The sequence below is a fragment of the Haliotis asinina genome, unplaced genomic scaffold (genome assembly GCF_037392515.1).
Source record: "Haliotis asinina isolate JCU_RB_2024 unplaced genomic scaffold, JCU_Hal_asi_v2 scaffold_18, whole genome shotgun sequence".
In the NCBI taxonomy this organism is placed as follows: Eukaryota; Metazoa; Mollusca; class Gastropoda; order Lepetellida; family Haliotidae; genus Haliotis; species Haliotis asinina.
The window spans coordinates 356,934-382,500 of record NW_027133890.1 but is presented as its reverse complement, the minus strand read 5'-3'; the positions used below and the strand labels follow the sequence as shown (position 1 = coordinate 382,500).

The 25,567-nt window shown below is 42.0% G+C and overlaps 1 protein-coding gene across 5 annotated transcripts in view; it reads right to left on the bottom strand.

Annotated features, from left to right (window-relative positions):
- The window catches only part of LOC137269890 (uncharacterized), a 175,733-nt gene that overhangs the window by 76,772 nt on the left and 73,394 nt on the right, over positions 1-25,567 (bottom strand). For 4 of the 5 annotated variants that reach the window (XM_067803727.1, XM_067803728.1, XM_067803729.1 and 1 more), the window contains 2 exons: positions 25,178-25,231; positions 24,329-24,899 (listed from right to left, as the gene is read on the bottom strand). The exons of the other annotated variant lie outside the window; for it this stretch is intronic. In XM_067803727.1, coding sequence (XP_067659828.1) covers positions 24,472-24,899; positions 25,178-25,231 — 482 coding nt within the window. In that variant the 3' untranslated portion in view covers positions 24,329-24,471. Of the gene's footprint in view, positions 1-24,328; positions 24,900-25,177; positions 25,232-25,567 lie in introns of those variants that run through there. 5 annotated transcript variants of the gene reach the window in all.

Genomic DNA, 25,567 nt, shown 5'->3' with positions numbered 1-25,567 from the left:
TATTACTGTTTGGTCGAAGGATGTTCAAAATGGTAAATACAGTGGTAAACATGTGACAGAACGCACATCGGGACTGAGTGGCCAATGATCCCGATGTGGAGACCCGCGATTCTTCATTGTCGACGTAGTCGTAGGTGGGGCGACGGCCTTGGCCGACACCCCGACTAGACGCACAATCCGTCCACTTCTGTCGATGATCTAGTCTCCATGGTTGGTCTTGCTGGTTGGTCTCGATGGATGGTCCCGCCGGTTGGTCTCGCTGGATGGTCTCGCTGGATGGTCTGTCGACTGACCATATCAGCCAGGTTTTTATACACAGGGCCATTACGCCACATTGTGCAAGGTCACTGGCCCATGCACATGTACATACGTAAGATTCGCCGACGTAGGGGGGTGTTAATTGACATGTATTGATAGCGTTTGAGAATTAAGGGTCCTGCTCGGAGGGGGGTTTATGATAAGAGGGGATACACCTAATGTTTGCCGAATACATTACATAGACAAAGGGGATAGAATTTCGGTGCACTTTGGACTTATATTGAAACAAATAGATTGTTTGAATAAATCAAGTTTTAAGGAAACTTATTGAAATGATTTAGTCTATGACACAAGTTTACTTGTACATTCTGTATCACAACTATTTTCTGGGGTCAGTTGACAGCTAATCCATTTCAGACCTCCTAGCTGCTAACTAACCCTCTCACTGTGGTATCAGGCTGTCTATCAAATGATCTCTAAATAGTTGTTGAAGGCAAAATAAAAGTATGTAACTTAATAACCAAATGCCAACCCTATGACCCCAGTCGCCAGCCGCCAGGCGCCAACCACAAACACCAGGTTTTACGCTATGCCGTACGTAAGACAGGGATACGATACTTCATCTCCAATACGGCATATGTTTTCCATTAGCTTTGCTTGTACCGACAACGTTAACAGTCGATATAAGGCAGTTAAGATTGTTTCGCAACATAGTTATTTGTAATGGTGTTGTCCTTTTCACAGGAAATGCGATACTTTAAAATACTGCTCCCCCGCTAATTGTCCAGACTGCCACATTGATGTATTATACTGTATCTAATTTCGTTACTGTGAGCACATAATTCAGTCTGGGTGATCCGTACAGTATTTTTTAAAATTCACTCAATGTATTCACTCAATGCCTCCACAGCAACCTACAGGTTTATCAGACTGACATTATCAAACCTCAAAATTGACATTTTTGAGATTGAACTAAATTTGAAGAAAACTTTGCGCTTCACGATTGTTTATGATACCACAATCTGTCACCAGTAGATGGACCTACTGGAAATAAGAGATGATGTCTGGTCCATCAAGGTTACATTCCTTATTCCCCTGATCTAGTCCCTCAAGGTTATACCCCTTACCTCTCTGGTCTAGTCCCTCAAGGTTATACCCCTTACTCCTCTGGTCCAGTCTCTCAAGGTTATACCCTTACTCCTCTGGTCCAGTCTCTCAAGGTTATACCCCTTACTCCTCTGGTCCAGTCTCTCAAGGTTATACCCCTTACTCCTCTGGTCCAGTCTCTCAGGGTTATACCCCTTACTCCTCTGGTCCAGTCTCTCAAGGTGGTATCCCTTACTCCTCTGGTCTAGTTCCTTAAGGTTGTATCTCTCATTCCTCTGGTGTGATCCCTCAAGGTTATACCCCTTACTCCTCTGGTCTAGTCCCTCGAGGTTATACCTCTTACTCTTCTTCTACAGTCCCTTAAGGTTATACCCCTTACTCCTCTGATCAGTTCCTCAAGGTTATACCCCTTACTCCTTTGGTCCAGGCCCTCAAAGTAGTACACCTCACTCCTCTAGTACAGTACCTCAGGGGTCGTGTCAAAATCAATCGCTATTCTTTCGGAGACTCTTGCACCTTACTCTCATGATGAGTGTACGTACATTTATTCATCTCAAATAGGATCGTGCCGTGTTGACAACCTTAGCCTTAACCCACCTCGTACTGAAAAGAGTCAGCGATCTGTTGTTACATATTTTACCATCACACCCACCATGAACATTTACAAGACGCAGCTGCAGGATTTTCTCACTTCCGGTAGCGTGCCAGTCAGAAAACAAAGGCACAGTTCATGGAAAAGATATCTGGTAGCATAAAAAGCCAATCCAGTACATCACTAAAAAACTAGCTGCAAAACAAGGCCACATAGTTCTGCGTACACCAGTACTGTGAGCTCCCAATGAACTGATCTCGGGTAACTGTAATACTTTCGTTGTCAACAGGAATACCGCATTCACACTCTCAGGCGCTAAATATCTTGTGTATGCTTCTTTGGCGAGAATTACCCCAGAAGTATGGCAAAAGACTGAAGACCGTGTACTCAAAATCGAGGACGATAACTGTCTGAGGAAACGGCGTTAACTTCAGTGGAGTTGCACTTGTTGTCATCCCGCTAAAGTGCTCGATCAGCAGTGAAACTTGACACTCATTATTTTTCAAATGGTATTTTGAAACTTTTTTTGAAAGAGTTCTTGTTGTGATTATGGATAAATGCATTGTCAAGGGCATTGCATTACACATTCATTCTACTGGTCGGGCCTATGTTGCGAAGGGGAGAGCACTGCATGCTAAGATCATGGGATGCAGTCGATAGACCATCCATAATCTCCAGACACGAGTCCATCAAACTGGCACCACAGCTGACCGCCCCCGTCCTGGCCGACCACGTGTGACGTCACACGCAGATGACCAACATATCGTCTTACGTCATTTGCGTAATCGGTTTGTCACTGCCACATCAACTGGGAATGTATTGGAGGTCGAGTGATTGCCCACATCATTCGAAATCGCCTGCGCTCTGCTCGTCTTCATGCACGACGACCTTATCGTGAACCAATTCTAACCTGTTTCCATCGACGCCAACGTCTTCTTTGGGCACCTGAGATGGACCCAACGAGATTGGAATAGGGTTGTGTTTAGTGATGAATCAAGGTTCACATTAACCTTTGCAATTGCTGATGGAAGGGTTAGAGTTTGGAGAAGACAAGGAGAACGCAATGCCCAGTATTGCGTACAGGAAGTGGATCGATTTGGGGGCGGTATGGCTATGGTGTGGGGTGTTATCAACGGTCGTGCTCGATTCCGACTCATTGTCATCCAGGGAAACCTTAATGCGACACTATACAGGGATCAGGTGCTCGTTCCAGAGCTTTTGCCATTCATGGCAGCTCATAGCCCAGGTCTGACTTTCCAACAGGATAACGTCAGACCTCATACGGCCAATTTAACAGAGAATTTAATCATGAACGCTGGTATCAACATCACTGAGTGGCCCTCAAGATCTCCCGACCCCAACCCCATAGCGCATGTGTGGGATGTGTTAGGCAGGCGGCTCTTTCAATTACGGAACCCTCCACAGAACTTGCAGGAGCTTGGTGCCATGTTGGTACAAATATGGCGGCGTATTCTCCAAGCTGTGTTAAGACGCATCATTCAATTCATGAGGAGACGTTGTATCCCAGTTGGGAACGCCCATGGAGGACACATCCGGTATTGACCGTTTTTGATCATGGACATTGTAGTCGTATTTCCGGTGGAACCGATTTCATGACGAACATGATCTGTAAGCTATAACATCTTTAATGACAAGAGAATTGAATACACTCGTTATTTCAAACCCATTTTCCAAAATGTTCAAATTATTGACTTTGAAACGAGTATCAAGTTTATATTTTTGTTTCGTATCTATATATGAGTTTTTACGGCGGTATATCAATAATACTTTTACCAAATAATTGCCAAAAAGCTTCTTCCATGCCATTGTAGCATTTAACACTCTTGTCATTTAATACTGCCTGTCCACACCAGTCATCACGCAGTCATTCTTGATTGTTCCACATTATAAATCAGTCAAACTACAACTGCTGTTTGAGGTGTGTCTATCATCATTCCATACAGCAATACCACCACACTGTATCCACATACAGTCTTCATGCTTCACATGTCCGTACATCACGTGCTTGATCATACCGTTAGCATCTCGTCAAGCAATCTGTCAATCATACTGTCAAGCATACTGTGGAATATACTGCCAAACACCAATCTGTCGATGGTATCATTAAGACAAATACGTGCCTGTTTACCTTCTACCTCAGGTCACGCCTTGGATCAATATAAGCTTGAGGGTTTGACATGAGAGTGGAAATGTGCATCCCAAATCCGCTTCGATCAATTTTTAAATTCTGTTGAGCATACACACTCAAAGGACAAACTCAGATTTTAAAATAGAAGTACGCCTACAGCATATCTTTCAAAGAAGTAAAGACATTGTTACCAGTTAATAGTTCCTAAATATGTACACAGCAGCTGTCTCTACTTGTTGAAAGGATGATCAGGGCTGTCGAATTGCAAACATCTTGCACGGTGTTTATGGTAACAGAAATCGTACTACATTGCACATCAAGCTCTTTTAGACCCCTGAACTCAAGCCAGAACAGCTAACCAAACAATAAAAAAAATCACGAACAAAGAGCGGAAACAACTCAAAAACGAAATAAAGTAGGACACTTAAAAACGTAGAGGTGTCTTCTCGTCTTTTTTCCATATAAAGATTCACAACACATTTGAACCTCTGGACATGGAGGACACACCATCATTGTCATCACGGCGCAGTGGACAATCTCTCCGTGTACGATCTTCAATTGAGCCACCATAACTTACTCTACTAATTTAATTCAATGGTATTGTAGATGACTCCACAACAATACCAATGATCTTCAGCTATCGATACAAAATGGAGACCCATTACCTCTTTATTTACATTAAACTTTCTTTATAACTACAGACAATTTTGACTTGAGATATAATTCATACCATCGCCCATCTCCCGGCTGTCGCTGTACGAATAACCATATGGTCTTCATACATTCCACCTTTGTTTTGTCCCCGATATATTGATCTTCAAGCATTATGTGACCAAAAATCTAAGGTCTGTGTCATTAAGGGAGTACTTAAATGGCCATAACCCGCTTTGGGGTAGTAATAGCAGCTATACAGAGGGTTATATCCTGGAGGAGTTGTTCTCAAGCAATCATTTGTTTATTTCATAACATAAAAGTGCTTACAAGTGACTACTATCTCAGTTGTGGGAGGCACTTACCTTTACAACAGTAGGTGAGATTCACAGGACACTATATTCACACATACTTGACTGAAATATGCGGCACAGAAATGGGTCAACTGGCCTTCTTTAATATACTGTTTGAAATTGTGACAGTTGCCTAACAAATGATGTCTTCTGACAAAAAGTGAGTGTGTTTCTGTCAAAACCGTTTTGCAGGGTATATTGTTATGTAAACCTGCGTTTGAATATTGTCCCAGTTATGGGACAGAGGGTATGAGAGGTCTGGGACTTTTCACAACCTCTTCACTCGTTTGAATCTGGTGGATGTGCTGACAGACAAAAACATAGCAAGCACAGAAACGATTCGTGCAAATCTTTCTCAAACATGTCCCATGAGAGATGTGATGTCAAAAATGTTGATTTGACAGCCAACGTGACAGATATGACCTAGACACAGACACCGAGTCAGGTCTCACAGTGGTCAGAAGGAATGGCAACAACGCAGGCAACAAGTGCGGTGTCCAGCAACTTCAGAGAGCAGAGAGATGACCGAGAGTGAAAAAAAAGGAGCAGCTGCTGAAGAACCTTTTGTGATCCGTTACTACAATCAAACGATGGGAGGGTTGATCGTATAGATGAGAAGGCATAAAGAAAACTCCAGCTGGAGTATATATACGTCCCCAGCTGGGTTATGACTCCATCGTTTACGGCGGAGCATGCGGAGATCGTCATGTCGAGGCTGATAAACCACCTTTGAAACATCTACGCATCCTTTCTTCTGTACTCTACGTCACAAAACTTTATCGTAATGAATATACCAATACTTATAATGATGTTTAATCCTATTTGAGGACCTGTGTCACTGAAGTCTTCTCTTGTTCCACCTCTAGTAATAAGACCAAACCCGCTCCTTTCTGAGAATTTCATTGACCTGGATAACGATATCGCCTTTCCGCCTTCATTCTTCCCCTCCTTGGCCATTAGTGACGCCACGAGTTGACCAAAAATTACGATATTTAAAATATCAAATACTAATACATTTAAATGTAAACATGAATTTAATTAGCTAGAAAGTATATATAAGGCATACTAGTCTTCGTCTTTACAGATCGTTCAAAGGATGGTGGCGCAATTGCTGGTGCCAGTGTCATTAGATACACAACAATATCTTCTCGCTTACCATCTCTAGTTTCACAACCGAATCAATGCTATTTTATTGGCGTTTGAATGTATCAATACACTCACCAAATATAACCACTATATCATTTTCAAAGTCCCTTCATGTTTTCAAACCATTAGATATGTGTCTTCTCACTATTTGTACAGTTACACAGCATGACTGGCTGTTTAAAGAGTACGTTGTTTATTATGCAGACTTTCTCTTGGTTGTTTGGTTGATATATTGCCGACGTGACGTAAATATTTAAGTCAGTCACTCCCACAGGCATGTGCCCGGTATACAAATCACCGTGTAGTCACATGTTCGCATCTGTTGTACGATGTTGTGTGATGATATTAGACGGGTCTCATACTGTCCTGTATACGGTATACAGACTGCCGTGTCGCCTCACGTTTGTATCTCTTGGGCGATGATGTGTGATGATATTACACGGGTCTCATACTGTCATGTATACGGTATACAGACTGCCGTGTCGCCTCACATTTGTATCACTTGGGCGATGATGTGTGATGATATTACACGGGCCTCATACTGTCATGTATACGGTATACAGTCCACACAGACTATACCGCTGCATTCACTGCTCGAGTCACCAGAAATCTAAGGTACCATTGCTGGCTTTATGTGTAGGATCATAGGATATTCATACAGCGCTTATATCCCAACACTGGTGCATGGTCAAGGCGCTGGTATTTTCCCTCGATCAATGTCAATCTCACAAGAAAGACTAAAGAAGACGGCTCTCTTGGTTCAAGGTCATTGCATCACCATCACTAGACTGACAATGTAAAAGGCGGATGCGAATGGCGCAGTCTTTAGTCATAGAAACATTGTTACAGTGGAATGTGCACAAGCGCTGACAGCACAGGGGAGACAACTCCGCCAGTTTCATACACCCTACACACACCGATCTCAGCACGGGTGCAGGCTGCACAAGTAACAGTGGGTCAGCCGTAACGTCTCTAGTGAGAGAAACTTGGCTCATTGCCAGATCGTGCACAACACAAGGGAGATAACTCCTTCAATCACACCTTACCGTCCCATACATCCACATTGTCAACTCAGAAACTGCCTGGAAAATATGTCTTCCTCATGTACTTGGCTGTTGTGTTTGGGTTTTTGAATGGTGCTGGTGTGTTTCGGCACCCTTGATTTTCGCTGCTTTTGACAGTGTTTCATTTCACCCGTACTCAGCGAATAATGAATCAGTTGCTTCATTTCAAGCCATAAAATACTGTTTAAAGTGCACACAAGATGTTGCATTCGACAAAGAGTATAAATGACGCATACCACATTTTAGTGTTTACATGGCTATCAAATTTTAGGATATTCCAATACTTTTTGTTTGTAGTATTGCACGGATGGTGATCATATAAGAACGATCAGAAGAAAGCATCTACTATCTGGCAGTGGTATTCACTGTGTAAACGTTTTCTAAGTGTTGTTAGTGGTGTCAGAATTAACACTTTGCAACCTGATGGTCGTTTGTTCTGTATTCTCACCCAGCGAATTCGGGAATCTTCTTCAGTCTCTCTTTTTAACTTACTCTTGCCTCACACCTCACCTTACATCTCGAGTTCCAGGAAGACACGACAATGAAGTGTGTGGAGATCGGTGATACCATGGACACTCAGTCTGGACACTTGACCATTGTTGTAGTGACAGGAACGTTACCACCTCTATCGTTATTGCTATCATCACTGCACCTGCATCATGTATACTGACTCTCTATTCCGTGTCGGCAATGTCATTCCAAAGGCTGTGTCATTACAGAAATGACAGTTTGTGTTACTATCAAGGCTTTCATGACGTTTGGCAGGTTCCAGGCCTGAACGTTGGTGCACCATTGTCAACAATGTTTTTGAAGCATAGGGCCAAAATAAGGTCTTCTGGCACGTAAACCAGCCCCTCTCAACCTGTTTCTGACGGTCTGTGCAGAAAGTCTCCTCAATCCGGGTATTTGTAGAGCGGTAATGGTCGCCGTAGCTGTTCGATGACAAAGGTGATGTCATCATGTGCTGCAATGGTCGTTCGAGGTCGCCCACTGTGAGGGGTCTCAGCTATCGAATTCTGCCGGTCACATCTCTGCCAGAGCCGTGAAATGGTGCTTTGGTGAACATTCAGGCGTTGAGCAACTGCACGTTGAGGCTGACCAATGGCGAAATCCATCCAGCAGAAATATATCCGGATATAACCTTCTCCTGACTCTATTTTAGAAAATAACTTATTTGCCACAATAAAGTTTCTCATGAGTGCTAAATCAGTAGGACTCATGACGCTCGGACCTGTTAAAGTAAGGTGAACAGGTGTTCACAATTAATCACTGCTAATAATCGCAAGGCCTACATATTGATGCTTGACACTGAGAAAAAACAATCAGTGACGCTAATGCGATGAAATGACCGCTAAAACCATAACTGCCCACTGTTGTCACTTTGAGTACATACATTCAGTTCGCTGAATTCCACTTTTCACACTCCCCTTTGATGTCGGCAATGTAAACAAATAAAGGAATGGCGACAGGATCACGTCCACACGAGACTACCTAATTGTTACAAAAACAACTCACGACAGGGTGTACCTTCCTCTTTTGTTGTAGAACGCGGAAATCTACTGTCAAATGGTCATATTAGATTTATTTTAAAAAAAAAAACAACAATGACAAAACTGTGTATTTCCCGTGAGTGTTAGCGAGACGCCATCTTGTTTGGCGGGTAGGAACAAATTGTATATGACAAATTTGTTTTCCTAGCAATTATTTTCAAACCTTTAAGCATAAGATGGCTGCGTCCAATAAACGTTCCCCACCTCACTTTCCCCAAAAGCACTCGACGAAAGAATTCGCGACTTGAAGAAGGAAACAGAGAACGGATGCGAGAACCTCTGAGTACCTCGGATGTGTCAGGTAAGACCAAGGTGTTTTTTTATTGTCAAATAACGTTTAAAGAATTATTACGTTCATAACAGAAATCCGGATAGATTATAAAGTCTATCCCGCGAGACGAAGTGTCAACAGCGCCCGAACAGATTGACGCCGACTATAAACGCCAGTGTCAAGTGAGTATCAGATATATCTGATCCATCCTTTTACATGTCAGATTCCGAGACATCGAACACTTCCACGAATATGGATAATTTTGCAGAGAAACTTGTTCCTACCTTTCAAAATGACAATGTATTGAAAGTCATAGGTTCAGTAGTAGCCGAGGGGCTGCGCCCGATGATCCGGGAAGAAATCGAACAGATATCAGCTAAACATCTGGAAGTTGAGGGAAAGGTTGATGACCTAAATTGTAAACTTAAAGAGAGAGACGCTGTTATTGAGTCATTAACTGAGAAGTTAGACCGAAGTGAACAGTACTCTCGCAGAAATAACCTACGGTTTAGTGGTATCACTGAGACAGAGGGGGAAAATACCGATAGGATTATAGTTTCACTGGCAAAAACAATTGGGGTCAATATCAGAGAATGTGACATTGACATCAGTCATAGGGTACCAAGACGCCCCACCGCCCCACAAGAAAGTCCACGCCCAGGGCTTGTGCGATTTGTAAGCAACGCCACTAAGCGTCTGCTATTACAATCCCGGTCAAAACTGAAGAATGTAAAGAAACCGGGAAAACCAACAGTCTTCATCAATGAAGATTTAACTAAACACGTGCTACTATAGCTCGTGACGCACGACAAATGGTTAATGATCACAAGTTTGAATCCTCCTGGGTCACAGGTGGGGTCATCTTGATAAAGCTCAAAGATGGCAAGGTCAAAAAGGTCGCAAATCCTACTCAGTACAAAGAAGCTTGTGATTCCACAAAACTTCTGACAACTATTAGCCTCAGTCATGAAGAGGTCGTAAAATCATAAATAAGTGTTCATTGTCTCGATCTAGAGACTTCATGATACTATGCATGGCTAACAATGTAAACAGATCTACTTGTTGACATACAGTGTTGTTCCATACCGACGATATACCATCAATAATTACAGTCAGTACTTACCTGATTATGCTTCCAAACACAACACAATGTCTGAAAATGTTCCCATTACTCCATTTGTATTTGCCTTCAAACAGATCCAATATTCTCACCTTCACACTGAATTATTAACAGCGTCGGTGTCAGTAAATGTTGGTATACCATCACTGTCTACATCAACACTTAACTTTCACTCAACTGTGCACCACGATGATGGACAGTTGATCATGTCACTTGCCTTTCACCACGTCGGCGGCTGTGTCCCCGTTGCTGGTCCTGGCGTCGATGCTCACCACGTTCACAGTCATCCTGTCTCCACCGACATAGGCCCAGTGAAGGATGTTGTCACCATCATCACTCACCAGAGACACATCAGCGCCTCGCTTCACAAAGAGCTCCACCAGATCTCTGCATCCCCGTCCAGCAACCTCCATTATCGGTGTCCGGTTCCCCGGTCCTCTACTGTTGATGTCCAGCGCGCCCAATGACAGAACTAACTCCACTGTTTTCCGATCTCCTCTCACACAGGCGTAGTGAAGGATGTTGTTACCGTCATCGTCCACCAGTGACACATCAGCACCTTGACTCACAAGCAGCTCCACCACATCGCTGTGTCCCTTACAAGCTGCATCCATCACCGGTGTCCGGCCCTTCCCTCCTCTACTATCAATGTCCACCTCATCAAGACACAAGACAAGCTCCATCGTCCTTTTATTTCCTTTCACACAGGTGCAGTGAAGGATGTTGTTACCGTGAATGTTCACCAGTAACACATCAGCACCTCGAACCACAGGCAGCTTCACCACATCTCTGTGTCCCAAGCGTGCTGCCCCCATCAGCGGTGTCCTCCCGACTCCATCTCTACTGTTGACGTCACCCCGACCTGTGTCCTGGATCCGCTTAACCTCTGCCAGGTCCCCCTTCCTGCAGGCGTCATGTAGGTCAACGTCTGCTCGGGAGTATCTGCGTACGGGAGTCCGTGTCGCTGTAACACAAAGTGAACTTTGTACACAGGTCGGACATCTTTATCTTACAGCTACATTGTTCACACCTTACACTGATGATACAAAACACTTATCCTTTCATACATCAAACGTGAACCAAAAACAACTTACTATACCGCAGTTTATTTACATGTGGCCTCAATGACTGCTCGTAGCACCTGCTGCCAGAGCGATCACAAGTAATCACAAACAGGTTTCGAGAAAAAATTGATGCCGATGTAAAAAGTTCAACGCGTCCTACTCCATGTTCGTGTAGTTACTCCAGGTTGATAGTAAGATTTTCTAAAATATTAATAAATAATGATACCATATTCAATATTGAGCGATTTGTTTTTGTTTGCCGCCATGTAGCTGGAATATTGCGGAGTGCGGCGTAAAACTCAACTCACTTGTTTTTGTTTGTGATGATTGACCATTCAGGTATGGGTAATGTTGGAGAGTGAGTGAGTTAATATTTAACGTCACATCGGTAATATTGCAGCCATGTAGCCACGAAAACATACCTGACATAGAAATGGAATATATGTATATCATAAAAATGTAGACGAAGGACACTAAAACAACTAAAATATCGCAGTTAGAGTTTAAAACTAGCAGAAGTTAAAACCAATAGAACTATTTGGACAGTGCAATATAAAACCCGGCTATAGATCGCCAGCATCTGACGGTAGTTCTTCACTCTAGCGACCATGGGGACTTACAGTACCTCTGCTACCTGCACGGTCCCTAGGTGGACCTACATCATCCCCTCACCTGAAGGCGACTGTATGCAAGATAAGCCACACACTGAAATGACAGAAATACTAGCCCTAAAAATGTGGAAGACTAAACCTGACTTAAAATGTTTAATGTTGGACAGAAAATGGATACCAGCGGAGCATTCTGCAATTCAGTTTTTCATTCTTTTTATAGCATCATTGAGTGTTGACATGTTCATCCCTGCTCCATAATGGGGAAAAGTTTACAACAATACAGGTTTAAAATAGGCTGTCTTGTGCAACCTGGTAAGGGTCACACAACTGTACATGGAATTTCAATTGGGAAACGAGGTGTTTGCCTGATTTTGAGGCTTACACCACTAACGCTCAACCTGTTGGTGGTGAACGGTGATGGAGAGACAAACCCGGGACCCCACACGTGACGGGCAACTCTATCAACTGTATCAGTGAAAGCCAGTGGCAGTGGAACTTCACAACAGTGTAAATACATGATCACTTTCATAATCTACTGAGCATTAAAATATCTGAAACTACTACTAACGGCCAAAATTAACAGTTAAGTGTTTCATGTGAATCGTATGAAATATGTAATGAACATTTGCACAGACTTCAGAGGATGAAATTGAATTGAGAATCTGAAACACAGTAAATCACCAGGAACTGATGGAACAGTAAGTAAATTCGTCATATCAACAAGACATTATATCACACATTACTGACAGAGCTACTAAAAAAATGTTTACCAACAAGTGAACAATTCCCACGAGCTTGGGGAAAGAGTGTTATACGTCCTATCCAGTAATGTAGAAGTGTAACTGACCCCATCTATAGGGGATTATCTCTCATTGATTCATTGTGCAAAGTTCTGACAAGTGTGATCAATAACAGACTCAAACAGCGGTGTGATGATAATAACATTATTTCTGAGTCTCAAGCTGGATGTAGGCCTGCATATTCCACCATAGATCATATATTTATACTGCATGCCATGATACAGAAATATCTCGTGAAGAATAGAGGGAGACTCTACTGCCTCTTCCTTTACTTCTCCAGGGGATTTGATTGTGTAAACCATGATGTTTTGTTCCGAAGTCTTCAACAAATTGGAATCTACGGTGAATTTTTTAACTTTATTGTATCAATGTATTCTAACTTACCAGCATGTGTCAGTACTTACCACAGTCTGTCAAATTATTTCAGTTGCAATATGGGGACAAGGACAAGGATGTATATTAAGCCCACGGATATTTGTAATCTTCATTAATCAGCTTATAACAAGAATGGAAGAAACAGGTGGAAGAGGTATATTCTTAAAAACCGACTGTCCAGGTATTGTTGGCCTCATGCACGCAGGAGATGTTTCACCTGTTTCAGGTTCTGCGAATCAGTTACAGAAGAAATAAATGTAGTTGAATCATTTTTTGATGCCACGAATGAACCTTAAAAAAATCTAAAATCATTGTCTTCAGCAAAGGAGACCCTCTCTGATACTATGGAAAGTGGTATTTCAAAGGTCAACAAATCCAAACTGTAAATGTATTTAAATATCTTGGAACATTGTTCACACCAACTTTATCATGGACAAGAACTAAAGCCACTAAAGCGCTATTGCCACTCAACAGACACCAGCAAACTCTTGGTTATTTAGACTTAAAGGAACTGTTCAAACTATTTGATAGTACGATAACTCCAGTATTATTTATGGTTCGGAAATGTGGGGAGCTAATTATTGTAAAGTAATTGAACAGGTTCAACTAAAGTTTTGCAGAAAATAGTCGAGGCTGAACAAGAACACTACTAGTAACCGTCAACAATGTGAATTTGTTAATAGTACCTTCAGTCAATAATACGGGCTGCGAGCCATCTGACACCTGGTTCACCACATCTAAAACACATTAAAGAGACATGTACAATCTTAAAGTCATAGTTCAAGCACTCACACTGTAGTTCTTCTGTATATCATTAGACCTATTTTCAAACTGCCATAGTTCTCATTAAGAAAATGCGTCTTAACAGGCAGTGCGTAAGTGTGCAACAAAAACATTCCATAATTCTGCTACGCTTTCCATCTTTTGAAGCTGATCATTAATTACATGTCATTACCATCAACACTCCAATACACTATGTGAAGGAAGATAATGCACTTCTTGTCACTCTAGTAATGTATCTCTTATTGAGGATGAATACCATGTAATGATGGTTTGTCTTAAGTACAGTCAAAAACGACAACTCTGCTTTCCTGATAACAGCAGCTATCCATCAACACTCAATACGTTTATAAACCTGATGTCTGCTGAAAATATTATAGATACTATGAAGCAAATAGGAAACTACTTTAGTAACGTTCTAAAGTTACGGAATTAATCCTGTATTACTAATATGACCCCGTATTACTAATATTACCCCGTATTACTAATGTTCCTCCTTGTAATTGCTACCATGCATGCGTAAAGGACAAGGTATGATAGAGGCCCTTATTGGCCCACAACATGTCATGATTATCAAAATTTTCCAACACGATAATTTTAGCATAAAAGCAGCTAAATTAATTGTTGAAGTTACCTCCAATTGCATTTTTATGTTGTTGGTGTTGTTAGTTTTCCTCTTTGAAGACCTCAAAGTTAACATATATATGGCTGTACTACATTTTCTGATTTTCAGAGTGATAGAAAAGTGTGAGCAAAAGCGTGACCCATCCCAATTTTTTCACCACATATATAGAAAGTAAATTAGAATGCACACCTAAAACATTGTGGTGGGTCAAGCTTTTTGCTCACATCAAAATCTTTAAAAAAGTACATTTTTTCGGTCCATGAAACTGCCCCATACAACATATCAAAAAATAAACATTGGCTGAAACTAACATCTTTAAAGACAATCCATCACATTTGCACATCTGTGCCATGATACATTATATTTTGGATGGTTTTGTGCTCTAAAATACACATATCAAACATCGTTATTAAAGTTTTCAATATCATAAGGCATTCACAAGGCTGATTTATGAGAGGTAAACACTGGTGTTTGGTTTTTGGTCTCTGTAGAAAAGTATGGAGATATCTGAAGATTTTCAAAATATGATCAAGCAGTGCTGTAAAGGTGAGAATCTATGTTATTATATAAGAATGTGATCATAGTTTTTCTATCATCTGTGTATCAAGCACCTTTGAGTCACCTGTCACTGTCAGAATAACACTGTCATTCAACAGGATTGCCATACATAAACATATGCATTTTCCAAGAACTTATGTACCTTGAGGTTTCCAATGGCATATTAGATTTCATTTAACCAAAATGACTACACTTAACTGTATGAAAAGGAGCTAGAATAAGAACATTGCATCAAGTCTAGCAGATGATGAACACAAGCAGACGTCAAGTCATACATAGTTGTAAAGTGTAATATATAGGCTTAAATTCACACTGGGAGGTAAAAAAATATGCAACTTAATGGTTGCAATAGTGGACTGCTGGGGTCATTTTGTTATCAGACATGCAGGTTCAAATCCATGTAACTTGTCTTTCCTTTTTTCAAAGTTTGTTTGTCAAGTCTACAATGTTTAACTAAACTGTTTCGCATCAAATCCAAATATTGTAATTTTTTTCTTAAGTTTTGTAATCTATGTTACAACACTGGTGAAACAAGCTTTAATTAACATCATGTAAATCTTTTCCTAAGACACTGACCATTCACCTTTTCAAGTCGGTCAAGTTGCCTTTGTTCCCAATATTTTAATTTCATATTTTATACATTTTGATCTACTTTAGGTTTATACACTTTTGAATACTGCATTTCCTGAGAGTGAATCGTAACAGGTAACTGGTAGTAGGGTTACTCACACCCAAATCGCCAGTTACGACAATACCTGCATATCATAATCAATATTTGCAAGAAAGGGATCTCATCTGTCACACATTTCCAATTAGAATAAACGCCCGCGAACATGGCATGGAAAAAAGAAAAAAACAGAGATTCATGCAGAATTCTCTATCGTAGAGAGTGAGTGAGTGAGTTTAGTTTTCCGTCGCACTCAGCAATATTCCAGCTATATGGCGGACGTTTGTAAATAATCGAGTCTGGACCAGACAACCCAGTGACCAACAACATTAGCAGCGATCTGCGCAATTGAGAACCGATGACATGTGTCAACCAAGTCAGCGAACCTGACCACCCGATCCCGTTAGTTGCCTCTTACGACAAGCATAGTCGCCTTTTATGGCAAGCATGGGTTGCTGAAGGCCAATTCTACCCTGGGACCTTCACGGGTCCTATCGTAGAGAAACTTTAAGACTTTCGCATTAGTTTAAGTTTATCGCACGCGTAGTCCACCCACACGCACACGAACACGAACACGCACTTGCAACATCAAATCATTAACAATACCTTTCTGTTATATTTCCCAGGTACCTATGATGCATTCAACATTATGCATCAATAACCACGCCCTGCAACACGTGCAACCTTTCTGTTTTTATCTCTGTCAGACGAACAGGTCCAATATGTGCAACCTTTCTGTCTTTATCTCTGTCAGACGGACAAGTCCAATATGTGCAACCTTTCTGTCTTTATCTCTGTCAGACGAACAGGTCCAATATGTGCAACCTTTCTGTCTATATCTCTGTCAGACGAACAAGTCCAATATGTGCAGCCTTTCTGTCTTTATCTCTGTCAGACGAACAAGTCCAATATGTGCAGCCTTTCTGTCTTTATCTCTGTCAGACGAACAGGTCCAATAAGTGCAACCTTTCTGTCTATATCTCTGTCAGACGAACAAGTCCAATATGTGCACCCTTTCTGTCTATATCTCTGTCAGACGAACAGGTCCAATAAGTGCAACCTTTCTGTCTTTATCTCTGTCAGACGAACAGGTCCAATATGTGCAACCTTTCTGTCTTTATCTCTGTCAGACGAACAAGTACAATATGTGCAACCTTTCTGTCTATATCTCTGTCAGACGAACAGGTCCAAAATGTGCACCCTTTCTGTCTATATCTCTGTCAGACGAACAGGTCCAATATGTGCAACCTTTCTGTCTTTATCTCTGTCAGACGAACAAGTCCAATATGTGCAACCTTTCTGTCTTTATCTCTGTCAGACGAACAAGTACAATATGTGCAACCTTTCTGTCTATATCTCTGTCAGACGAACAGGTCCAATATGTGCAACCTTTCTGTCTTTATCTCTGTCAGATGAACAAGTCCAATATGTGCAACCTTTCTGTCTATATCTCTGTCAGACGAACAGGTCCAATATGTGCAACGTTTCTGTTTTTATCTCTGTCAGACGAACAGTCCAACACGTCCACTCTGTTAATATTTTTGCCAGCCTGAAATCGCGTTTTGAAAATGCGCACTTTGATGCTCTATGCCCGCTGTCAGAGAGCAGTCATTTTCTCTCAAAAGGATGAGATTTAAGAAGTGCCCTTCTTGGTCTGCCGGAATTGGGAAGTGCGTTAATCTTGCTGGAACTCCAACTTACATTGTAGAACATTACAGAAGGTGTACCTCTAACAATCGCTGTCGGGCAATTTTTTTTGCGAGTTTTTGATAACAACTAAAGCATACATTATACCATTTTACCATAATTATGTTTCTATGCTGTCAAGGTATATTGCAGCAGCTGTCAAACATATGTTCCTATTTAGCACAAATGCTCACTGAAAATCTATCAAATGAATATTTTTATCATACTTAATAAGAAAATTGTGTCAGCATTATCGACACATGCAATAGTTCTTGTATGGCAGAACACGCACACTCTCTTCATCACACAGTGCACAGAGTAAAGCTAAATTCTACATATCAGGAATGTAAAACTGTCCGATGATGGGAAATACAAAACATATAGGGAAGTGTCCGCTAGCATCGTCACCAACACCAACATGCCAGAAGTCACATTCCCTAGGGGAAAGGCTCATGTAGCTCCTCCTCGTTATGAAGCTTGAGTGAAGGCGTGACAGTCCTCGCACTGCTCACAGCCATGAGATGTAGAATTTAGGTATTGTCACATAATCGCTAATATTGATGTCATGTTAAGAAACAACTCATGACTTCTGTTTTCGTACGTGACATGGCGTGCTTTGACAAGATTAGTATGTAATCGCCTTGAAGTCGATGAAGGTACAATGCTTTGCTGTATAACACAGGTATAGGACACCAGTGAAATCATGAAGTTAATTAACAGCAGGTGAGTGTGTATAAGTGGGATGTGCAGGGATAGTGACACGTCTTGCAACGGAAGTGCACACAAGTTAAAAATATCCTAAACAGAAAAACAGGAAGAATAAAGTTTAATGTGTATCTTAATATAGTTTTTTTTTCAGACAGTTTCCCTATTTTTGAATTCTTTCGAAAGACGTAGTTGTGCTTTCCCCAGCTGCCCACACAATACAGTATCGTCAGACACAGACCAAGTTAGTTACAAATGAGACATTAAAACAGTCAATGCACTGTATCCACCTTCCAACACCAGTCCTGCTCTTGAGTGGACCAGGCGATATCTGATAGCACATGATTTCTGCGTTTTGTTTACCCACGGAGTACTAATGGAATAAGACAAGTGCTAGTCGGTACTTTATTGATGAACTGCACTACTTAGTGCCCCAAAATGTTAGTCATTTTGTTCAGATACCCTTGCCCTGAAGATGCGGGTCACAATCGCTCTTCAACAAATCAGTGTTTGTCGTAATACGCCGCGATTTAGGCCAGCCTTGCTGAAATGATTGACACATGTCATGGTATCCCATTTACGTAGTCAATGCTTATGGGTTGATCACTGGATTGTCTGGTCCGAACTCAATTACTTACAGAAAACCTCCATATACCTGGAATATTGGAAAGAGCGAAGTTAAGCAACACAAATTCAGATACCTCCTCCTGCATGTGTAAATACCGGAGCCAGTCTATTCATAGGTGAATCCTATCGGTTTCACATCAGCTTCCATGATACGAGCGGATGTCTATACGTTTTGAGCCTTGCATAGAAAAACACAAACTATTGGTATGAACCACATTTAGTTTTCAAAATAGTCCCCTTGTGAGTCAAGACATCTTTTCTGCCAGGCGCTGATGCCATCTCTGTAGCCCTATGAACTTCTTAAGCCAATTCTTAACACGTTTACTACGATCAAAGCTAAGAATTCTTAGGGCTACGAATAAGGGCCCTGGTATTCTGGTATCCTGATATCCTGGTACCATTGTATGCTGGTATCCTGGTATCTTTCTACCCTGGTATCCTGGTAACCTGGTATCATGGTATCTTGGTATCCGACATCCCGCTACACTAGCATCCTGGTATCCTGGTATCAATTTACTCCTGCAAAAGCTCATTCCACAGCACACAAGGTTTACTCCATTATGTGTATTTTTAGCCCTCCCGGAATCTATACCGTATATTACCACATCGATACCGTGTATTTGCGTGGCTTGGCTTAGTGAGTGGCAGTACATGACCCTTTGTCCTTACTTCACGTGTCACTGTGCTCTGACATTGCGTGCCACTGTCCTGACACTTTGATGTCTTGACCTGACATTACCCGTCACATACCCTGATAACACGTGTCACGGTTTCCTTGTTCAAGCTATCGGTCACTGGTTTGTTTAGAACGGGTCACTTTTGACAGATCAATAAGGTCAGCTGCAATACGGTCAGCGTAAAACGACATTCCCTCACTCACTCATTCATCCGAATATACCGATCTCTATCTGTCCCTCCACATTTGTGAAGGTTACACAGAAACTAAAAGACCCGTGTCTTGTAACGGACATATACAAGGTTCTCATGGAGCACCGAGACACGCACTGTGTAGTGTTCACGTTGCACAAACCAAATGCCGAAAGGAAGGCAGCTTATGACCCTTGGTGATGGTTGACTGGAATGACACACCTAGTGGTACATACAGTGACCGTATCATTGATCTACCGTGTATTTCAAACAGCTACCTTCTACCTGTATACAGTGAAGTAAAGAGCAGCCAAGTGACTGACATCATGAGCATTGATCAGTAACAGGTGGCACGGCTGGGATAGGAGAACAATACAGATTCAGCCATGTTCTCTCAGAAAATCAAACGTAAGGAAATCGTCTTTACATTCCCTGTGGTTGTAGATCTGTTACATCCTACATTGTTGTAGATCTGTTACATCCTTCATTGTTGTAGATCTGTTACATCCTGCATTGCTGTAGATCTGTTACATCCTGCATTGCTGTAGATCTGTTACATCCTGCATTGTTGTAGATCTGTTACATCCTGCATTGCTATAGATCTGTTACATCCTCCATTGTCGTAGATCTGCCAGATGTCAAATCGCTGTGGATCTATTACATCCTGCATTGTTGTAGATTTGTTACATCCTACATTGTTGTAGATCTGTTACAAACTGCATTGTTGTAGATCTGGCACATCATCCGTTGTTGTGGATCTCTACCATTCTTCCTTTGTAATGAGGATTTTTTTGTTGTTCTTTTTTGTTTCGTTGTTGTTGTTGTTTTGTTTTGTTTTTTTGTTGTTGTCAATTTATCAATTATGGTTTAGTTTGTATGGGTCACAAAAGGTTAAAGCGCTCAGGTCCCTGTTCCACCAGGTCGCGATCGATACAGGGCTCAACGCGATCACTGCGACCAGTTTGATCTTAGCCGGAATTTTAGAGACGGATTGTGACACTGTTTGACTTCCGATTACACCAGGCCAGTTGTGAGATCCCACTGCGAACAAAAATTGTTCACGGGTCATTTCTTGGACGAGCGAGTTCAGACCGAGTTGAGAGGGATGTGATCGGTCGTTTAGTCGTCGCAATATGGTCATACTGTGGTACGTCAATATGGTCATACTGTGGTACGTCAATATGGTCATACTGTGGTACGTCAATATGGTCATACTGTGGTACGACAGTATTGGCGATTTTCCATGCGAGCAGCCACGACTGGGGTTGAGACCAACGCGACAGTTTCTGCGACTGACTTGCGACCACAAGACTATGGAAATGTCTTATTGTAAGCGCAGTCCAGTGGGGCGATAATGTAACTGTCGCAAAACTTATGTGAGTGTATGGAACCGTTTCATACACCCGCAGAACACCTTGCGACTGAGGTCGAGCGAGTGCTAGTGAGGGAGATCGTTTCATACACTCGCAGATCCCCTTGCGACTGAGGTCGAGCGAGTGCTAGTGAGGGAGATCGTTAAATACACCGATAGATCCCATTGCGACTGAGGTCGAGCGAGTGCTAGTGATGGAGATCGTTAAATACACCCGTAGATCCCCTTGCGACTGAGATCGAGCGAGTGCTAGTGTAGGAGATCGTTTCATATAACCACATATCCCCCTGCGACTGAGGTCGAGCGAGTGCTAGTGAGGGAGATCGTTTCATACACCCACAGATCCCCTTGCGACTGATGTCGAGCGAGTGCTAGTGAGGGAGATCGTTTGGTCGAAACAGTCATCACGTACCGCACGTGCATTTATTTCACTCTTCCAGCTACTGCGCTTACCCCCATGCAACACAAACCAATAACAGCTATTTGAATCTATGATGATATCTGTGGTGGTGGCCTACTTCCAGGCCTCGTCTACGTCTGTCATTGAGCCGGCCATCGTCCACATAATATTGTCGCTTATACTTCCATGAAACACATAATGTTTTGTTTTTTTTCAGACAGTTTCCAAACCGGTGAAACATCTTTCAACAATAAATCCCCATAGGTGGTAACACACACCTCCAAACGCGGTGTCCACTTTTTCCACGTGACATGTTCACGTTGAACACAAAACCATGATAAAAGCAGTCAACAAGGTAAGAAAAATACCATTTGTCCCAAGTATAACTGTAGCGTCTACAAAAGAAGTTTCCCGTAAAGTAGTGCCTACAGGGGAATAGCTGCCATTACAAAAAATACATGGGCTGATTCTGCTAAAAACCATGGGTAAGCTCACAATACTATCTAAATATAAAGAACCTTTGCAACCTATAGAGTTTCCACGAATCAAATTGGCTTGGTATGCGCCTGGTCTACTCTCGACTGTTCAGGCTAATAACGTAGAAAACAACGGTCAGATTGACCGATGTCCACACGCTCACAGACATGCAGCCAGAATGGAGATTCATGCGCTTATCTCACGTGGATACTAATGACGTCAGAGACGAAGTAGGTTTAGTATGCATCATTATTCCATGTAAACATTTGAAAAAAAACACTTGTAGAAAACACAAATAATACAATGTTGCAATTGTTTGTAATGCTGTAACTACAGTGAATGAGAGAATTACCTAATTAATATAAGATAATCTGGAAAGATGATCTGTCATTCCCCGTCTTTCGCTTTTGCCCAAATCCACACACCAATGTCGTCTTTCTCTGACGTCACTTACACATAAAACAAGCCATGGCGCCAACTAACAGTAGCAGCAGTGCACGTGATGGTGATGCTGGTACTCTGTTGATAATGGTGCAACATTAGTCAAAATACATCTTCACAATCAAGACAGTATGGAAGCATAAGAAATAGTTTACATGGTGGATAGAACACCCCTCCAGTACTTTCTGTAATTGCTTATAATTTGTGACACTTCGTATTCGGTTACAATATGGATTGTTTTATTGCTTTCTGTGAACAACACATTACGAAAATATAGTGTGTGTGTGCATGAGTGCGTGTGTATGTGTGTGCGTGCGTGCGTGAGTGTGGTCTTTGTGGACGTTTGACGTCGGAGAGGAAAATTGTTGTTAAACGACGTAATGTTCCATCAAGATGGCGGCGTCTGTAAGTAATCGAGAATTTATTTTTAGAAATTATTTATATAATAAACATGGGTTGCAATGACCTAGTGTTAAAACACGGCGGAGTGATGTTCCTAATCTTTAACTGTGAATGTGTATACCAGTATGTCGACGTTTGACGTCCAAGAGGAAAATCAAACTCCGTCATTTTGGGCAAGCTATTTTATACATTTAAATGCATAACGATCTACATAAATACATAAATCCAGTTTAAAAAAAAATATCACTCATTTCCCTAAAGATGCCCCTAAAGATTTCCCTAAAAACCCTTCGCACCAAGTTCTACGATGAAAACTGAGAAAAAAGCGGTCATTTGACAATGTCTATTTGTCAAGCAGGATAAGTATGTGTACTTGGAGTTACATCATCGACAAGAACAGTGATATCAACATCTATGACACTGCCCATCGTTCCAATTTCATCAAAGATATCAGAAAGTGTGACAGAGACGGTCTGTAAATAATCGAGTCTGGGCCAGACAATCTAGTGATTAACAGCACGAGCATTGATCTGCTCAACTGGGAACCGATGAAATATATCAAGCAAGTCAGTTAGCCTGACCACCTGGTCTCGTTAGTTACGACAAGCAGTCGCCATTTATGGCAAGCATGGGTTGATGAAGGGCTATTTTACCCCATACCTTCACGGATATCAACTATACAGAATGATGTTCATGATGTCAGTCACTTCATTGTCTGGTCCAGACACAGTTATTTACAGTCCACCAACGTATAGCTGGAATATTGCTGTGTGCGGTGTTAAACAACAAAAAAGCAAGCCAGCACCACACAAACACAACACTCACACAACGTTTCAGACCTTATAAGAAAGTGCGTCAGAGAAAATTCCAGACATAGTTTATTTTAAAATATATGTTTTAGCGAAATCAAACCCGAAAATATTGTTTTTAACTGATTTATGTTGTTGGATAAATGGTGCCTTAGCCTTTTTATTTCTGTATTTAGGTTCACGATTTTCTTCAGACTTTTGATACCATGTTATTTTCAGACTTTAGGAAACCCTATGTGAGTTTAGTTTTACGCCGCCCTTATTAATATTCCAACAGTAGCACGGCCGTCAACATCGGTAATAGGCATCACACATCGTATCCATGGGAATCGAACCCAGGCCTTCGGTGTGATGTAACCACTAGGATACCCTACCGCCCCCTTGACCATAGAACAATGGACTGCGGATGACTGTGTTACTCTGTACAGGTGCTACAGTAGCCCTGACACCAAGCCAGCACTGTGCAGTCCTGAAACACAAGGCACAGACAACAGCTGGCCACTTCGGCACCTTGACCACAACACCGTGATGTCATCAGCAGTGTGACGTCACTGAGCATTTGGCACCGCGTCAGCTGGTGAACCTCGGGTCAGTCAGAGGTCAGAGAGTGCAGTGAGATGTAAACAAACATGTTGTTGTTGTGTGTTTCACGATTAATGAGGTAATCATGACACATAATTAAAATAGAACTACATCACGAGATGCAGGGTTCATATACTAACAACATATCATCAATATTCACAGTCAACAATGTCCTTACCTGATTCTGTAAAGTTCCATAAACAACAAAATGTCTGAAAATGTTCTCAAAACGTTTTATTTCTCCTCCAACAAAACAAATATTCTCACCGAAATACTGAATTATAGACAACGCGAAGACGTGAACGGCATAGACCACGACAGCGTCAGTTGCGACATGTCCTCCCTCAATGACTACATCAAGACTACATAACACAACACTGTGTACCACGTGATACCAGGAAATCCGACAGTTCACGATGTCCCAAGCCTCTCGCCAAGTCGGCGGCTGTCAGCCCGTTGTTGTTCCTGGTGTTGACGTCCACCCCGTCCAGAGACAGGACAAACTCCGCTGTCTCCCTGTCTCCTCCATAACAGGCGAAGTGAAGGATGTTGTTACCGTACACGTTCACCAATGACACATCGGCATATCGACTCACAAGCAGCTTCACCACATCTCTGTGTCCCCCAAGTGCTGCCGCCATCACCGGCGTCCTGCCGACTCCATCTCTACTGTTGACGTCACCCCGACCTGTGTCCAGGATCCGCTTCACCTCCACCAGGTTCCCCTCCCAGCAGGCGACATGGAGGTCGGCGTCTGCCCGGGTGTATCTACGTGAGGAAGTCGGTGTCGCTGTAACACGAAGTAAACTCTGTACACAGGTCGGACATCTTTATCTTACAGCTACATTGTTCACATCTTACACTGATGATACAAAACTCTTGATACATAATCTATACATGTATCATGGCTGACAACAAACTGTCAGGGAATGACAAGAACTACTTCATATTTTAACACGTTACATGCTTACATCATTAGAATGTTGACTGACAGTTCTAACACAGTTTTGTGAGTATGTGGAGAGTTGTCTCCCCACTAACGACACATGTGACACTGGCTCCACCCACCTCGTGTGTCAGGTCTTGAGGGGCTCCCAGACTTCCGTGTGTCCCTGCTCGTGGCTGTGGAGACAAACATGAGGGTTAGAATAAACACCAGATTCATTGCATTATATTACATTACATTGATTGTGTTGTTTCTGAATTGCATTTATCATCGATGATGTTAGATTACAAATACACACACACATACACTCACACACACACACGCATGTCTGTGTCTGTGTGTGTGTGTGTGTGTGTGTGTGTGTGTGTGTGTGTGTGTGTGTGTGTGTGTGTGTGTGTGTGTGTGTGTGTGTGTGTGTGTGTGTGTGTGTGTGTGTGCAAACATAAGTCGATCTGCTGGTAATGACCACGTTGTGATCCTGAACAAAGGAACAGCGCCATCATAATCAAAAT